The following is a 15,787-nucleotide window of genomic DNA, read 5'->3' as shown; positions in this document are numbered from 1 at the left end:
CTCTCTCTCAATTCTTTGTCCCATAGCAGTGAGCAGACTTAGTTTTCCACACATTTTTTATCATCATGAATATTTGGATGTTTCTTGTCTTGTTATGCAGTCCTTTCTGATTTCTTTCATTGGATCCTGTATTGTTGTCAGCTCTGCATTTTATTGTGCTTGACATTTAGTTTTCTCAACTTTGTGTCAGATTGACATCTCATATTTTGCTGTGAATTGGGCTGTTTTTACCTTTGTAGGGACTGCTTCTCACAGGAACAGTGTTTTATGATTGAAAACATAACTAGGGAGCTAGTTAATTTCTCCAGATAATCAAGCTCTGCTAAGTCAGTAAGGATGGGATGGGTGGTGGGTTCAAAAGGATCTTACTGTCCAAGTCTCTTGCAGGGAAATTCTAAGGGTGGCTATAAAACCTCTGTAATAACATCAAGAGTGAAGACATCCTGCATTCAAGGTACACTTTGACATTGAAAATAGTATAGGCATGTATCAGAAACATTCTGAAAATAAAATCACATAAAGTTCTCTTGTATTGCCAAGTCTTGGTTTCTTGCTCTCTACAAAGGAGTGCAGCAGAATTTACCCAAGGAAAGAGCAAGTTACATAGAATACTGCATCCTTTCCCAAGCTGTTACTTCAAGTGGTTAAAAAGATAAAGAAATTATGCAGTCACGAGGAGAACAGATTTGTGTTGTGACTATGGGAGATCTTTTGTGACCAGCCATTCTATACCATTTTTTTCTGTATTAAATATGCACATTGAAACAGAACAAGTTACTGGTAATAAAATGAATGGTGATAATTCATTTGGCACATTTTAATAATAATATTTTTTTTAAAAAAGTGTGTATGGTGAAAAGTCATGTGCAGGGAGGGTATAGCAATAGACCTCACAGGAATTTGCCTTTGGTTGCTAAGCTGACACTCTGCAGCTCAAGCATGACTTTGTGCTGGTTTTTCTGGCTTGCCAGCAGTTTAGTTTTCATGCCATATGGCTCTTTTGGCCTTGAAGTATAGACCATGGGTTCTTCTTGTCTTTTCTTCACAGAGGAGGAGAGTGTGGAAATGTTCAGCAAACTGGGGCTATGCCTGTACCTTGAGAATTAATTTAAGACTTTATTTTCATGGCAATATTAAAAATTCCAGCACAGGATAATCCTGTATTTCTTGCTGAGCAGCAATTTGAATGCTAACTTACCTATTATTTCTTGGTTGTACTGATGAGAATGAAAGTAATACATGAGAAATGTTTCATTTTCATATTCTTATTCTTATCTGTCTGGTATTCTATGAAATCTGAAGTGAAGAAAGTTCTGCCCTGATTATAAAGTTTTTATACTGTTACAGTTTTACTGGTTTTAAACATGGTACAGTTGAGATTGAAGATCCCCATCTGATAAACACAGTTTACATGTTCCAAGAGCTACTATATTAGTAGAAATAATGAGATGGTATCATAAAATAATTGATATAATGATGCTTAAGATAATAGAATTAACATGCTTTAAGTATGTTGGCTTTTAAATTGGTAATTATGGTATCCCTAATGCTGAATGTGACACATACATACTTGTCATGTAAGCTTAAATAGGACTAAATATAAATTAAAAAATATTAACTCTTGTGAACAGAAATTTATTTTTGCATCATTAGTTGAAGTAATGCTTGGATAAGAACATCTATATGAAGTAATATGTGAATAAGAACATATCTATCCATATATGTTAAATATGAATTTATGGAGAGTTCAGTGAAGTATTGTTTGAGGTTGTGACTCTTTATTATCAAGGTCCAGGCTGATGTTAATGTATGTCTTACAAAGATAAGAGGAAAGGTAGTAGGGAGGAATTGGTAACTATGAGTAACTGGTTGATTTGTGTATGCTGAATTAGACACAGTCTTAGCCTTTCAGATCAGTGATTAAACATCTCTATTCCACAATGCCTATTTATATTGTGGCATCTGTCGTGATCTCTGTTCTAGTTTTGCTGTAATTGAGTTAATGTAATAGGAGTAATTGTAAATTTTTCTCTGCTTCTGGCCTTAATTCCATGGCAGAGTAAAGCTGCATGTGGTGTGCCTGTAGCAGGTGCCAGGCTTTCTGCTGCTGTGTTTTAAAAATTACATTTGATGCCAAGTGTTGCAAATTAATTTCTTGGTAGTGGAAGGTATGCCTGTGTTCTCTGCGCTTTGCCATTTATTGAGTGTTGTTGTTGAAATACTTTCTTAAATCCTTAACATGTATTTTCGTTTTCAGAGCTAATTTAAAATTACTTATATAGTTTAAACCAATAAATGACATTTACTTAATTTTTGTATCTGTAGGAGACTGAACTGAAGACAAAATTTCATATTCAATGTCAGGTTTTTCTTTTCTTGGCCCATTTAGACTGTTGTTTTCTTCATCTTAAATAGTTTTCAAAAGTATCAAACAATGAGTGTTGTTCAAAAGTCTGCAGGAAATGCACACATCCCTTTTTTGAGCCTGTATGCAAAGTCAAAACTGAGGAAAACTTGAACTGTTCCAGGAAACAGGCCTCCCTCTTTGTTAGCAACCATGTTCTCAGCATATATTTTCAAAATGTGCTCCACCCCTACCCCTTCAAGTCCTTTTAAGTTTTATTTATGTTTCAGTCTGGTTTCTGTCATTATCTGCCAATAAAATCTACAGAATGGAACCCAACTGTCTTGACACCAATTTAAAAAAAAAATAAATTATTGAGGCCTGTGATAGTGTGAGTCAGGACTTAGAGGAATGTGCCAGGTTTCAATCCCCATAGAAGAGCATCTAAACTAGAACTTCAACAGTGTTAAATCAATTTACAAATGTATTTGGCTCAGGGTTATGCCAACTATTTGAAAAAATATTTGCCAAATATTATGAAATCTAGCACCATTTTTCCTTAGATGAATAACAAGTAGAAAAATGTGAGAACATTCAAAACTAGGCTTTCTTGCTGAACCTGTTTTCTACATATGCCCTCCATTTGACTTGAGTCAGGGGTGGGAAGAAAGTCTTCCAGTGAAATATGCTGTATTTTTCATTCTCTCAGCTGTTAGAGCTGAGCTTGGACTGTGAGTTTTCTGAAATCCTTCTGTTGTCACAGATGTTGGTTATCTGTGTTACCAGGTTGTTGCTGTTGTTTCTAAGGTGTTTGTTTCCATATGTCTTCTAACTTGGGGGTGCCTGCTTATTTAATTAATTCATTGTTATTATTATTGTCACAGAAACAGTACTTTTTGAAAGCAAACCTAAACTAACAAGACTTAAGTCTTTGTTCTGTTAAATGCAAGAAACATAATTCATAAAATGTGAAGAAAAAGTGAGTTTGATTAGCTGTTTTAGACAAGACACCTTTAGGTCTGATATGTTATCAATCATGAAATTAAGTTAACAGCTCTCTGAGGAGTCATCAAGGATCACGAATAGTTCAGGTTGGAAGAGATATCTGTAGGGCATCTAGTTCACCTTCTTGCTCAGAGTGAGGAAGATTGAGAGATGGACACTCCACAGCCTGTCAGCACCCCTATTCTGATACTTGAGAAGCCTCATGATTAAAATAGTTTTGCCTTGTGATGGGAATTTCCTGTGTTGCAATGTTTCCTAATGTCCTGTGCATCTGCAAGAAGAGTCTGGCTCCCTTTTCTCTGTATCCTGTCATTCAGTAGTTGGAGACAGCAGTAAGGTCTCCCTGAAGTGTTTTTTCCTTAAACCTGAACTAACCCACCCAGTCTCATAGGTTAATGCTTGAACTCTTAGAGGTATTTTCCAACACAGATAATTTTATGATCACTCCTATACATATGAATGTTTATTCAAATTTTAGATTATCATCTGTTCTTGAAAATTTGTTTTTTTAATGAAGTTGAAACCTTATTTTAAACCAAGGTGGTTTCTTTTGCTCTTTGCTTTTCCACAGTTCATGGTTGTATGCAATATCTGTATGTGTATGGAAAACTACTCAGAAAGTCCAATACACTGTGCATCTTTGCCCTTCAGTAATTACTTTCATGCAGGAGCATCATTATAGCTAGTGGTGGTATTAATTTTTACCTTTTACATTATTTTTTTATCACATCTTGAACAACCGTTTTTTTACATGAATAGATGGTGCCTTTTAGAAGTCAAATATACCAGCTGTAGAGGATGCTGTCATTGGAATGTGTTCTTGCAAGCTGAAGTGTGAGCTGATGTTTGGTGTTCAAGAGGCAGCATTTTGCTGAGTCAGTAGTAGTCAGCCTTGTTCCTAAAATGAGGGTTCAAGTTTGAAGCATAAAATGATCAAATGATCAGTTCTTGCTCTTTGGTATTACACAGATTGGATCATAATATGGTGATGTGGAAATTCACTGAAGCTATTTACCTTCTTGCAACTATAATCCCCCCTGAAGGTTGCTTGCTTTCTTTTTTTTTTTTTTTTTAAATTTTGTTTATGTTTAGCTTGCGTTTAAACTAGTTTTGAAAGGAGCAATTTGGCGAGCACTGCATTGGAGCTCTTCCTGATGCTTTAGGCCATAAAAAACGCTTCCTGCGATGTTTGTGATGCAATTTGTGATACCTAAGTTAGCTTGAGGTCACTGGCCTCCATGAAGGTAGGACTCAGTTCAGCAGAAGGATTAGCCTTGTGAGATACCCAGGCTGGCATGAGTGTTAATGAAGGAGGAGTGTTTTGAGCATGGAGCTTGAGTCAGGACTGTGGGCTCATCTTTAGGAACTCCCTGAGTGAGTTCGTTTAATCGGGTTTTCTGAATCCCTTCCCCTAAGGTACTTGGGGTGTTTAATGAGTCCTCTCTTTTTAATTTTTGAAATCATGCAGTTTCCTGCTGCAAATAAAGCAGAAAGATCCTGAAGTAATTGTGTGACTGGCATTTACACAGCTTTGTGTTGAGGAAGTGTGATAACATTAGCAGCTAGATATGATGTATTGGAGCCTCACAAATAGTGTTGACTGTCCATATAAAGAGAAAAAATACTTTCTCCTGCTGTTTACCTGGGTGTGGCTGAAGCTTTTACCTGTGTTCAGGTCAGAAAAGGGCTTGGAAATCTGTAGTGGTTCTCTAAATACTCTGTTCTTACCTATCATTAACTATTGTCTTGATAGTGATGGGGGACTGCAAATGGAGGCAGATGTGCTGAGGTCTTGCTGCTCCTGCCATTGGTAGTGTTGTGAAGGAGGGAAGAAATCAGCTGAAAGACCACAATCATGGTCTCAGAATAGTGACTGGGAGAAGTCTAGGGAGTGTTGCTACATTCATCCAAAAGGTGGAACAAATCAGCTGTGGGCAGGGGGGCACTCAAGCGTGGAAAGTACCTGTCACTTTGCTGTGTGCCTGAAAAGGTTTATTTTGCTGTTAAAAGTAGTGCATAGGCTCCTTTATTTAGGTCCAATTGGATGAACTTTGTTAGACTCTAAATGCATGTATCTGAAGTAGATGAAAACAATTAATCAAAATACAGAGTATTGGCCTGCAAATTGGCTGAAATAATGGTATATTACCTTTAAGAGCATTAAACAGTGTTTTTATATTTATACTGCTTTCTCTGCGTGGTGAATGTTGGAGGGATGGGGGTGTTTCTGAAGTGCTTTCTCCTTGCAAAGAAGAGTGAGCTCCAAGCTGACTGACAGTGGGAAAAGTTGCTGTTTCTGTTTTGAATTATACTCCTTTCTATATAAATACATCATGAGTCACTGCTCTTTGTCTGCACCCTGAAAAATGTTTCTCCATCCGCCCACCTGTTTGGGCACTGTGGGAGTGAATACTCCAATAAAGACAAATATTTGTATAGGACAGCAGCTTAAAATGCAGAGGGCCAGAAGTATCTTTGAAGGAAGAAGGCCAAAAGAATATGAACCAAAATTACTGATCTATCTGAAGGCTTCTCGTTTGTTTTAAAAGCAGTTTACAAGGCTAAATTAAGTCCATTGTCACAGTAGGCTATAAAAATGTTTTATTTGCTGTGAAAATAGTGAATAAAAGAGTTCCAGTTGTTCTGTTACTTACATGTCCTATTCTTAGTGCACTGTCTTGCAAATGAATACAGCTTCTTTCTACCAAAAAACCTTAAGATAATTTTACAAGGTGTACAATATATGATGCACAAGTGTTAATATGTGCTTAATGAACAATGTATAATAACCTCATAGACAAAATCTTCTGTTTTAACCATAGGACGTGACAATATTTGTATAAAACCAAATGATACAGTACTATTGCCTTGAATTGCAGTTTTATTCCTTCTGTAACTTTTGGTTTATTTCTGCCTCTGACCATGTATATTCTGTTTGAATTTCAGATTAACTGGTCTGGAAGCTCTCATGATTCAATCCAGTCAAGGAGAGTGGTTATTTCTCACAATATGGATAAAGCGCTGAAAGAAGGTGAGTCTTAGGTGCATTGGAGTCTGAATATCTCTTGTCATTTTAGCAAACCATAGCTGCACAATATTCCAAGACTTTAGAATATGACCCAGGTTTTTTCCATGGTATAAAATAGAGTGGCAAGGTCTTACTCTTCTCAAGAAAACCACTGTAATAAGTAACGTGATGTTGCTTTTACTGTTCAACTGACACCTTGTCATTGTAGTGGCTATTTTTTTACAGAAATACTTTGAAATATAGTCCTTAATACTTGTGCACAAAGCAAAGGGATAACACTTTAATATTCTTGACTGGGTTTTCCTGAATTGAGAAATCCTGTAGACAGTTGCATACAGTCTTCCCATTTAGTGCAATTCTTGCCTTTAAAACTGACTCTAAAATCAACATTTGTATTTCTGGCTGATACAGTGTATCAGTCTTTTGTAAATATTTTATCTAATTTCGAATACTTTTTCCTTTAAGATTTCTTTGCAGCACTTTTTCCTATCTTTTTCACAAATTGAGAGTATCTTTGAAAATTATAATTGCTTTAAATGAGTTGGTTGTCTTATGACAACTTGGTATGTGTTATGTTTTTAAAGTTATTTTTATGAATAGCTATTAGCAGGATATGTAGCAAAATTAAAAAATTGGAATACTACCTACCTATGTCATCATGGAGTTGGATGCATGAGGCCATCCCTACTCAGTAAGGCTGAAAGTTACTTAAATGATTCATTTTTTAGTTAAGTACCTTATGCTGTGACAGCTCATGCCTTTCTGTGATTTTATTTTTTTTCAGAGTAGCTTTTACCTTCCTATCTCACTCTGAATTTTGGAGAGCAAACTTGTCAGATTTAGTTTTATTTCTTCCAGCCTAAGTGATGAAGCCAACTTCTCTGTTTTGAGACTGTACTTTTTGCTCTACCATACAAAGTGTTTTGAGTTTGAAAGGTGACTGAGTCATCTTGAGATACTGAATGCAATCAGTTTGAAATACTGAATGCAGTCCCTAAAGCAGTAGTTCATTTTTTATTAGTACAAAATGGTCAGTTTCTATGAAAATAGACAGGACTTTTTGCCTGTGATAATTCTGAAATTTGTAGTTGTCTTGATGTGAATGGTGGGTTTTTTTTTTGTTTGTTTTCTCCCCATAAGTTTGTGGTTAAATAAAACTTTATTACTAGTGATATAAAAAAAATACCATCTGTTTTTGTGTTTCCAATCTTGCACTGATTAGGATTAAAGTACTTATAATTCCCAGGAATTTTTGACAACTTTTTGCTGTCTAGATGTAATGCACTACTCAACAAAATGCTTTAGCTAGGAGACATTCATTTGTAACGAGGTTTTAATCTTGGGGGCCAGTTTGGACTCCTAGTGCCTCTTGAAGTTTTAGGGTGTGAGGGTTTTTGTGTGGGTTTTTTTTTGGGGGGGGGTGTTTTGTTGTTTTTTAAAAAACAGATTTTACTTTTCTTTACCTTGGAGATGCATAGGTAATGTCATCTGATATTGGAAATGCTGTTGCTGAGTATGAAGAGACACCCCTTTGGTTAATTCTGATTTCTCCTGCTGTTTTTATCATTGTGTAGTTAAGTTTGCCTGGGGGTTACTGTTAGCTGCTAACTACCTTGCACCCCTCCAGAACTGCCTGTTGTTAGTCATGCCATGTTTTTGCTGGTGTTATAGCCAGTCTGTGTGGACCTTTCTCTCTGAGTTTAGTGTGGCTCACCTGAGTTTCTGTGTCACTTCAAACTGCCACTTGCTTTACAGCATTTTTCCTGATGTTCCCATCATAGTCTCTTAATGTAGTTGGAAGGATAGATAGTAGTCATATCCTTGCTTTAACCAAAGGAAGGAATCCATGTTTCAGTTTCAACCATCAGTCCTGTTTCAATAACTATTAGATGTTTAGATGGTTCTCCTGTGATGGTCACTGGCGGATAATAGTTACCTGTGTCTTTATATGGCTTCTTGTCTTGCTGCAGCCCATGTAATAAAACTGTTGAGAATCATCCTTTCACAACGTGTCTCACACTAAACATCACCAAGAAGGAACATTTGTATATGTTGGTTTACTGCCCCAACCCTAAATGTCTTTATTTTTCATTAAGAGCAAAGTAGTGTAACTGGTTGGTGCTTTAGAGTGGTGCTTCATTTTTAATTATAGGATACCGGTCTTAGCTGTAGATATAAGGTAGGGGAAAGTTTTGACTGCCACAGTGTGTTGTGTTTTATGAAATCTAAGTGTTCAAAATCAGAGTATGTATAAGGTTACAAAGAGGATTTTCTTTGTTGAATATGGCAGAAAGAGAAGGCCTTTATTGTCAACCCCAAGTCTCCTTTTCATCTAGTAGTACTTAAGTAGCTAACACTGAAATATGTTTTTTCAGTACTTTTCATGCTTTCTCTTGAGAGATTGATTTGATTTTTGTTTGACCTTCATTTATCTTACAAAAAGAGAAGATAAGCCACTTCTACAAATACCCTTTAGTGCTACCTGTTGCTTGTCTGCATTCCATCCACACTGTAGTGTGATGAGATGTCTCCTGAGAGGCTGTGCCCAGTCACACTCATGCTGCTTTGTACAGCGTGTACTGCTTGGGTTGAGGCTGCAGCTGTCAGGACATTGATCTGCTGTGAGGGTAGCTGGCCTCCCAGGAACTGAATTTCATTTTCCATTTTTATTGCTCTAAGTCCTGTGGTCTTTTTGTTGTTTTTCACAGTCAGCCTTTGTCTCTGCAATTTTAGTAGTGCCAAGAAGAATGGTCTTCATATCACTTAGCTGTTTTACTGCGTCATTTATGAGTAAGTAAAACAGTACAGGCCGTAGCTCAAATCCTGGCAGAGGTCTACTGGTGACATTGTTCCACTGTGAAAATTCACCTGTTTCTTAGGTCTTAAAACATTTCTTGCCAGAGGGCCATCTCTTCTTTCAGAGTGGGTTTTTCTTCCTTCAATCCTGCTTGTAGGTGATCTTTTTGGAAATATTTTGGGTATTTAATTAGATTCTTTCTGTGGATTAGATCTTGCCCGTCTGTATTTTGATCCCTTAGGATCTAACTCTGTTAGGGATGTAAGGTTGCACTTCCCATTACAGAAAGATTGGGAAAAAACTGTCTCATTTCCCAACTTAAAATGAGTATTTTGACATTTAGAGAAAGAATTGCTAGTAACTCTTGCAGCTCTCTATTTGAAAAGCTGTTGGGTATTTTGTTTTTGTTTTTTTGTTTTTATTCTTTTAATTTTTTCAAAAAACAGCTTTCAAAAATTTTTTTTGGTCCACTATCAGCAAAACAATTTGAATTTGTTCTCTCTGCTATTCGTATTCAAACACTTGAAACCAAGAACTCATGGCAAAGGGTGTGTGTGGAAAATTATTTGGACATAGATTTGTCTGGTTTTTTTATTTTACTACATTTCTGAGATATTTTAAACACATTTTTTTCTCTGTTGTTTATATATTTTCTTCTTTTTTTTTTTCCTGCACAAAAGACCAATAAAGACACAAATGCCAGGAAAATTTTAATAAAAATGGCCCAGAGATTGGGGAACTGGGAGACTGTCAGGGATTCCTTTTGCACAGGGCCAATCTATCCATGCACAGTGATAGCATCTAGCCTGCTAAACCTGGTAGTTTCATAGAATTTGATTGTGGAAGTAAAACAAGAAATGCTAGTGGTTTTCCAAACACAAGCTTTAGAAGAACACTGAAATCTTTAAACCACTATCACTAGTTCACTAGTCACTGAAATGATGGCATTTAGACATAATTTTGTCAGCCTTTGACGCCATAGTCTAAGTAAAGATTTAGTAGCCATGAGGAATTTCAGTAAAGCTAATATTAAGCATAAAACCTCATCCTCTTAACTTGTATAACTAAAACACAGTGAAATCTAAAATACAGTAAGTGAATAATGGCCTTCTTTTTCAGTTTAGATGTTAATGTCTTGGAAATTATAAAACTGAATATTCAGAGTATTTATTAGTAATTTCATTAGTAATTGTAAACCCACCTTTAATGTAGGGGTTTTAAATTTTCTTTTATGTTTTTATTGTCATTGTTTTTTGTTGTTTGGATGTTTTTGGTCTGAGCTGGCTTTTGGCAGGGGAAAAAGGTAGTGACTATAAGAAGTAAATCAGCATTTATCATTTACTTCTCTAGAACAGTACATTGACAGGTACTTAGCTGTGGTGTAGTCTGTAGTCTTTTTCTGTTAGTTTTTTATTGAAAGTATTTTCCTAAAAGTATATCTTATCATAACCCCATCATGAATGTTAGATCTAGTGTTGTAGCAGCACAGAATTCTGGTAATGATTCTTGGCTTTTTTATGGTGGTTCCTTCCTGCAGGATCCTAACACAGTTCACATTACCCTTATATTTCTCTTTTACAGGTGGTAATGCTTGTTGCTCTAAAATAACTTAAGGCAGTGTTGTAGCTATACCTTTTCTTCATTTGTTCATACAGTCACAGGAGTGTTTTGGATTTGACTATAAATTAATGTAGTGGTTGTGGCTTCTCCAGGGTTTTCAGGAAAGAACAGTTACTTCTTGTTGAGACTTGGAAGTCTGTCTGCATTTGCATAGAATATTTATGCTGCTTCTTTAATATTGCTTTAAGAAAAAGAGTAGGCATTTAATCCTTGTTCTTCTGATTTTTATTTTTAATAAAGTTGGATAATGAATCTTAGCAATATAAAAACTGTCTAGGGTGAAGCTCTGCAAATTGCAGATTTGAAGCCCGTCTGACCTGCAGACCCTGGTGGTGCCACTGAACCTTTGAATGAATGTGGAAAAAGGGATAGCACTTACTGTAGGGCATGTGTAGGAGTAGGAATGAAGGAAGGGTCCAGAGGGGTGTCCTCACTAAATCTCCACATAAGCTTCTGGCTCTACTCCCAACACTCTTCTTGTTTACAGTATTTAAAAAGAGTAGTTGAACAAGCTCAACTTAATTTCACATGGGAATGGCATTTAATCGCATTGTAACAACTTGGGACTTGGGTCTTCTAAATGAATTTAGAAAACACAGTAGAAGTTTCTACAATTTTGCGCCAGAGTCATTGTGGTCACTGCATTTGATTTGATCAGAAGAAATTTGTTTTATGTTTGTAGTAGATGAGTTAATGGGAGTAAGGTTCTGTCCTGAATGTGTTCTGCTTATTTTTTTATTCCTTCCTTGTCTTCTGACTGTTGTTTTCAATGTTTTAGAGAACACGTAATATAAAAATAATGAGAATAGATGCATGAGCAGAATCCTCCTCTGAAGAGAGCAAGCTGCTCTCTATAAAATTGTTACATTTATTTTCTGAATTTCTTTAGAGTGCTGAAAAGGCACCAGCTGCATCACTGGGCATGAAACTAAAGCAGCAGCTGCACACCATGGCCAGGATGACACAAGGAAGTGTCTTACTCAGTCTTTAACTGCCTGTTGTTAGTGTCTGTGCCAGATATCCTTTTTAAATTTTATTTGTTTAAAAGTTGTCTCACTGCTCACTTGAACATACATCCTGGGCTCTAAAGAACCCTGAATTTTATAGAGAAAAGTACTGTTATGATGCAGGAAGAGCAGCAAGGTTCAGAAGTGACAAGGAAATTACAGAAGACATGTGAAGTAAGAAAGCTGTAAAGCACAGGTGTAGGAAAATAGGATTTAAAGCAGTGTTTTTAACACCTTAATCCTTTCAAGGTGTTGAAAGTATGTAACTGGCAGAGTTAAACACAAATGAAATATTTCATAATTACATGGTTGATTTTTGGTGATGATGGATGATCTTTTGTCTCTAACTTGATATTGCCAATAGATTTTGTGGTTGTTTTGCATTGAATGTGACAGAATTCATGAGTGGCTAAAAGGAATGAAAAAGAATGTGTTATGTAGAATACTGGAAACTGAGCTCATTTTGGAGTGGAGTTGCTTAAAAATAATTATAAATTAAGAGTCATTAGGAATAGATTTAGTCTGAAAGACAATATATCCTTAAGGGATTGGGATGCGAGTTCTGTTCTTGTGCTCTTGCTTTGTAGAGTACTGTTGAACAGATTTCTGTAGGAGCCACCACTCCATAACATGGCTTGACTTCTTGGGCAAAAGATGCTGAAACAGCTACTTTTCACCCTTGCAAAGGATAGAGAGGAGGATTCTGTAGTAAAATCTGAAAAGTCACTATCTGTTAGTGAGGCTGATTGAAAAAATACCACAATGCAGTGTTGCAAGTGCACATGAGAAATTATTGATCTCTTAGGGATTAGATGAAAGGGAAGAATGTGTACTGTGATCAGCTTTCCACAGCATTTCAGACCTTGCAACAGAAGAGAGTAAGTAACCAAGCTATAAGAAAAAGGTGGCTGCAGAAGGACATGGGAACAGCAGTGGAAAAATAGATTCTTAAAATGTGTATTGTTAGAAGACTTGAGATAAGTAATGAAATGTCAGATTTTAAAGTGCTATTCCTTCTATTCTGTGGTGTTTTAACAGATTATTCCTCTGCTTGCTCATCAGAAGGCCACTACTTTTTATAACTGTTTTATCACTCCATAGTATTTGTGGGTGAGAGTTTTCAGTGAAATAGTTCATATATTTTAGAAGTTCCAATCCTACTATATTGCTCTGCATACTTTTTTCTCTCCTGCATTAGGGAAAAAAAAATCTTCAAACCTGTTTTGTATTTGTTTACAGAACTGTGGAATTTTTTTCTGAATTATTAATTTGAAAGTCTTGAAATTACTTAGCAAAAGGCTTTTAACTATATATTTCAGCATATTCATTGAAGTGACTCTGCTGCATTCTTTATAAACTTGTGGAAGGTTGCTTGTCAAGCATTTGACTGGAAATTTCTATCAGTTTTAGCCGTTTCCCTGGAAATATTTTTATCAAGGTTATGTTCATAGTTTTGCCTGAAAAGGCAGGTGAAAATATTTTTGTCCTAATAGTATGCTATTAGTTCACTGTTGCAGTGCCAGGGAGATTTTAATAATTTATATCATTTACCAAACAAACACCTTCTATGAAAGTGGAAGGTAAGAAACTGTGGAGTCTTATGATTACTTTGCACCACAGGCTTATACTGACAAATGAGATGGACTTTTGATTTGAAAGTTTGAAACCATCTTGTTTAGTAAAGAAGTTGCTCAAATTAGCAGACACATGACTTTATTCCCCCCTTTTTGTTATCCCTCTGGTAGATGCAAAATGACTCTTACAATCCCAGCTTTTCCCCCATCTTGCTGCAACTGCTAAATAGTTCATGTGTTCTCCCTGAACATCTCCTGCTCCCTCAGACCTCCAGCGACATTTGCTGGAGTGAAACATCAGTAAAACTGGTGACATACAAATGTCAAAAAGCAAGGTCAGAATGGTAGAAGACACTGTTGCCATGGGATTTGCAATTACAGTAATACTGGTTATTACCTGTTAGTATGGTTTGGAATGCTTAGTCATTTTTGAAGCTCATGTGGTCTCACTAATCCACTTGTTCTCTCTTAACACTTCTGATCCTATAATGTACTTTCTGTGATGGTGCTCTGTGTTGTATATGTCTTTGGAAATCCAAAAATCTTACCACCTCCCCTTTTTAGCTATGACATTGGAATGGAGACTATTCAGTTCCTATGTAAAGAAAGCTGACTTCAGTTTGCAACATTTTAGACACAGTCAGATTATATGATAGTTCATATAACCAAAGCCACTGCTGAGAGACAGGTATTAGTCTGAGGTTGTGGCTGGTAACCTGACTGTCTGAGCAAATCCACTTAAGATCTTTGCTTTGCAAAGTGACCTGCAGTAACCTGTTAGGTGCAGATTGCTGTAACCTTGCCAACCTGACTTTCTTTGGCAAGAAATAGATGTGAAGATGTAGAGCCTATTACCCATACAGTTTTTGAGAAGGGTGGAGGACTATATTTTTCCTATCTTGGTGTGCCTTGTCCTTTTGCAGCTTTTGCTATTTATTGTTTTGTTTCTCCTTTCAGTGTTTGACTACAGCTATAGAGATTACATCCTGTCCTGGTATGGGCAACTCAGCAGAGATGAGGGGCAGCTGTACCAGCTGCTCTCTGAAGACTTCTGGGAGATTGCCAAGCAGCTGCGACAGAGGCTGAGTCACGTTGATGTAGTTAAAGTTGTCTGCAGTGATGTGGTGAAAGCTTTACTCTCACACTTCTGTGACCTTAAAGGAGCCAATGCCAGGTAAAAACAAAACTGCATTTCATTGGAACTTTCTGCTTCTCTCTTTACTTACAGATGTGCTGAATCAAAGGGATGAAGACTGTGGATAATCCTTTTGTAGGAAACTGATAAAACAGTTCAAGCTTATTACCAGTTTTAGAGATCAAGCAGGCTTCAGGACATCTGTAAGGAAAGACTTGGACTCCTTTTTCTAAGAGTTTGGATACACTACTCTCTTCAGTTTAGTCCATGAATCCTTTGTTCACAGAAGGAGGTGGGTTGTGTGAGCAGCTCTTGCAAAGTACTGTGAACATGCAAGGGAAGGAAGGGCCACTGTCAGTGCAGTCAACAGACAAGAAGATAGATATTTGCACCTTTCCCAGAACAGAACCAGGAGTAATTCCATTCAATTTTCCATTTCTTCTAGCCCTGGGAGGCAAAGCCTTGTGATTTCTGTAGGTGACCTCTCCTGCAGTAACAAGATTTTTATAGTGGAAAAATTGTTGGCTGTATTTTCTTTTTCTCCTTAAGTTATCTTGCTAATTTAATGAATTTCTTCTTTGGCAAGGATCTCTTTGTCCACTTGAAAAAGCCAGCTTTCCCCTGAACATGATTATTTTAAATCTTTTTGTATTTTGGTTATTTTAAATCTTAGTCTATGCAGTTCCCACATCTGAATGCACAATTTGTCTAATTGTGCATGGAATTTGGTCTTATATCTGCATTTTGATTCTAATTGGAATATACTTTGGTCATTCAGATTTAGACTGTACATTTTATTCTGTGAAGTTTTTATCTACAGTTAGATCCAATATTTTTGATGCCCCTTCACACAAAAAAGAACAACTGTATTCTGTCAGTGATTAGTCTGTTGCCATTGACACTTCTTTCTCTTCTGTATTAGAAGGCACCGTTAGTATATTTGTGATAGATCCTAGCTAATTTTTTATGGAAGCTAATGCATTGGAAAAAAAAAACTCCTAAGTGTGCTCCTTGATTTTTAAGTGTCATGCTTGCACTTGTTCTTTATCAGAATAAAGTGCTTGCTTTTGAGAAGAATTTGATTTGAACAGCTAAAGAATGAGGAAGTTGAATTTTTTGTTGTTCGTTTTTGTTTTAAATCTGAATGTTTTTCTGTTTAAAGCTGGGGATGTAGGACCTAGAATTGAAGAATTATTAAGTATTATTAATGCTGATTGTTGGTGAGGTTTCTTACTTGCTGAGAATTATGACCTCTTCATCTGTTCTTTGTTGGATTG

General features: G+C 36.4%; 1 protein-coding gene across 1 annotated transcript in view; it reads left to right on the top strand.

The window, feature by feature from the left end:
* The window catches only part of SNX25 (sorting nexin 25), an 82,900-nt gene that overhangs the window by 6,277 nt on the left and 60,836 nt on the right, over window positions 1-15,787 (top strand). Inside the window, exons 2-3 of the mRNA XM_086889058.1 lie at window positions 6,296-6,380; window positions 14,333-14,549. Of these exons, the coding sequence (XP_086745184.1) occupies window positions 6,296-6,380; window positions 14,333-14,549 (302 nt within the window). The remainder of the gene's footprint in view (window positions 1-6,295; window positions 6,381-14,332; window positions 14,550-15,787) is intronic.

The sequence above is a fragment of the Cyanistes caeruleus genome, chromosome 5, assembly GCF_971803275.1.
Source record: "Cyanistes caeruleus chromosome 5, bCyaCae1.hap1.1, whole genome shotgun sequence".
Lineage (NCBI taxonomy): Eukaryota > Metazoa > Chordata > Aves > Passeriformes > Paridae > Cyanistes > Cyanistes caeruleus.
Note: the sequence above shows the minus strand (reverse complement) of the source record. Positions and strands in the feature narration are given on the sequence as shown.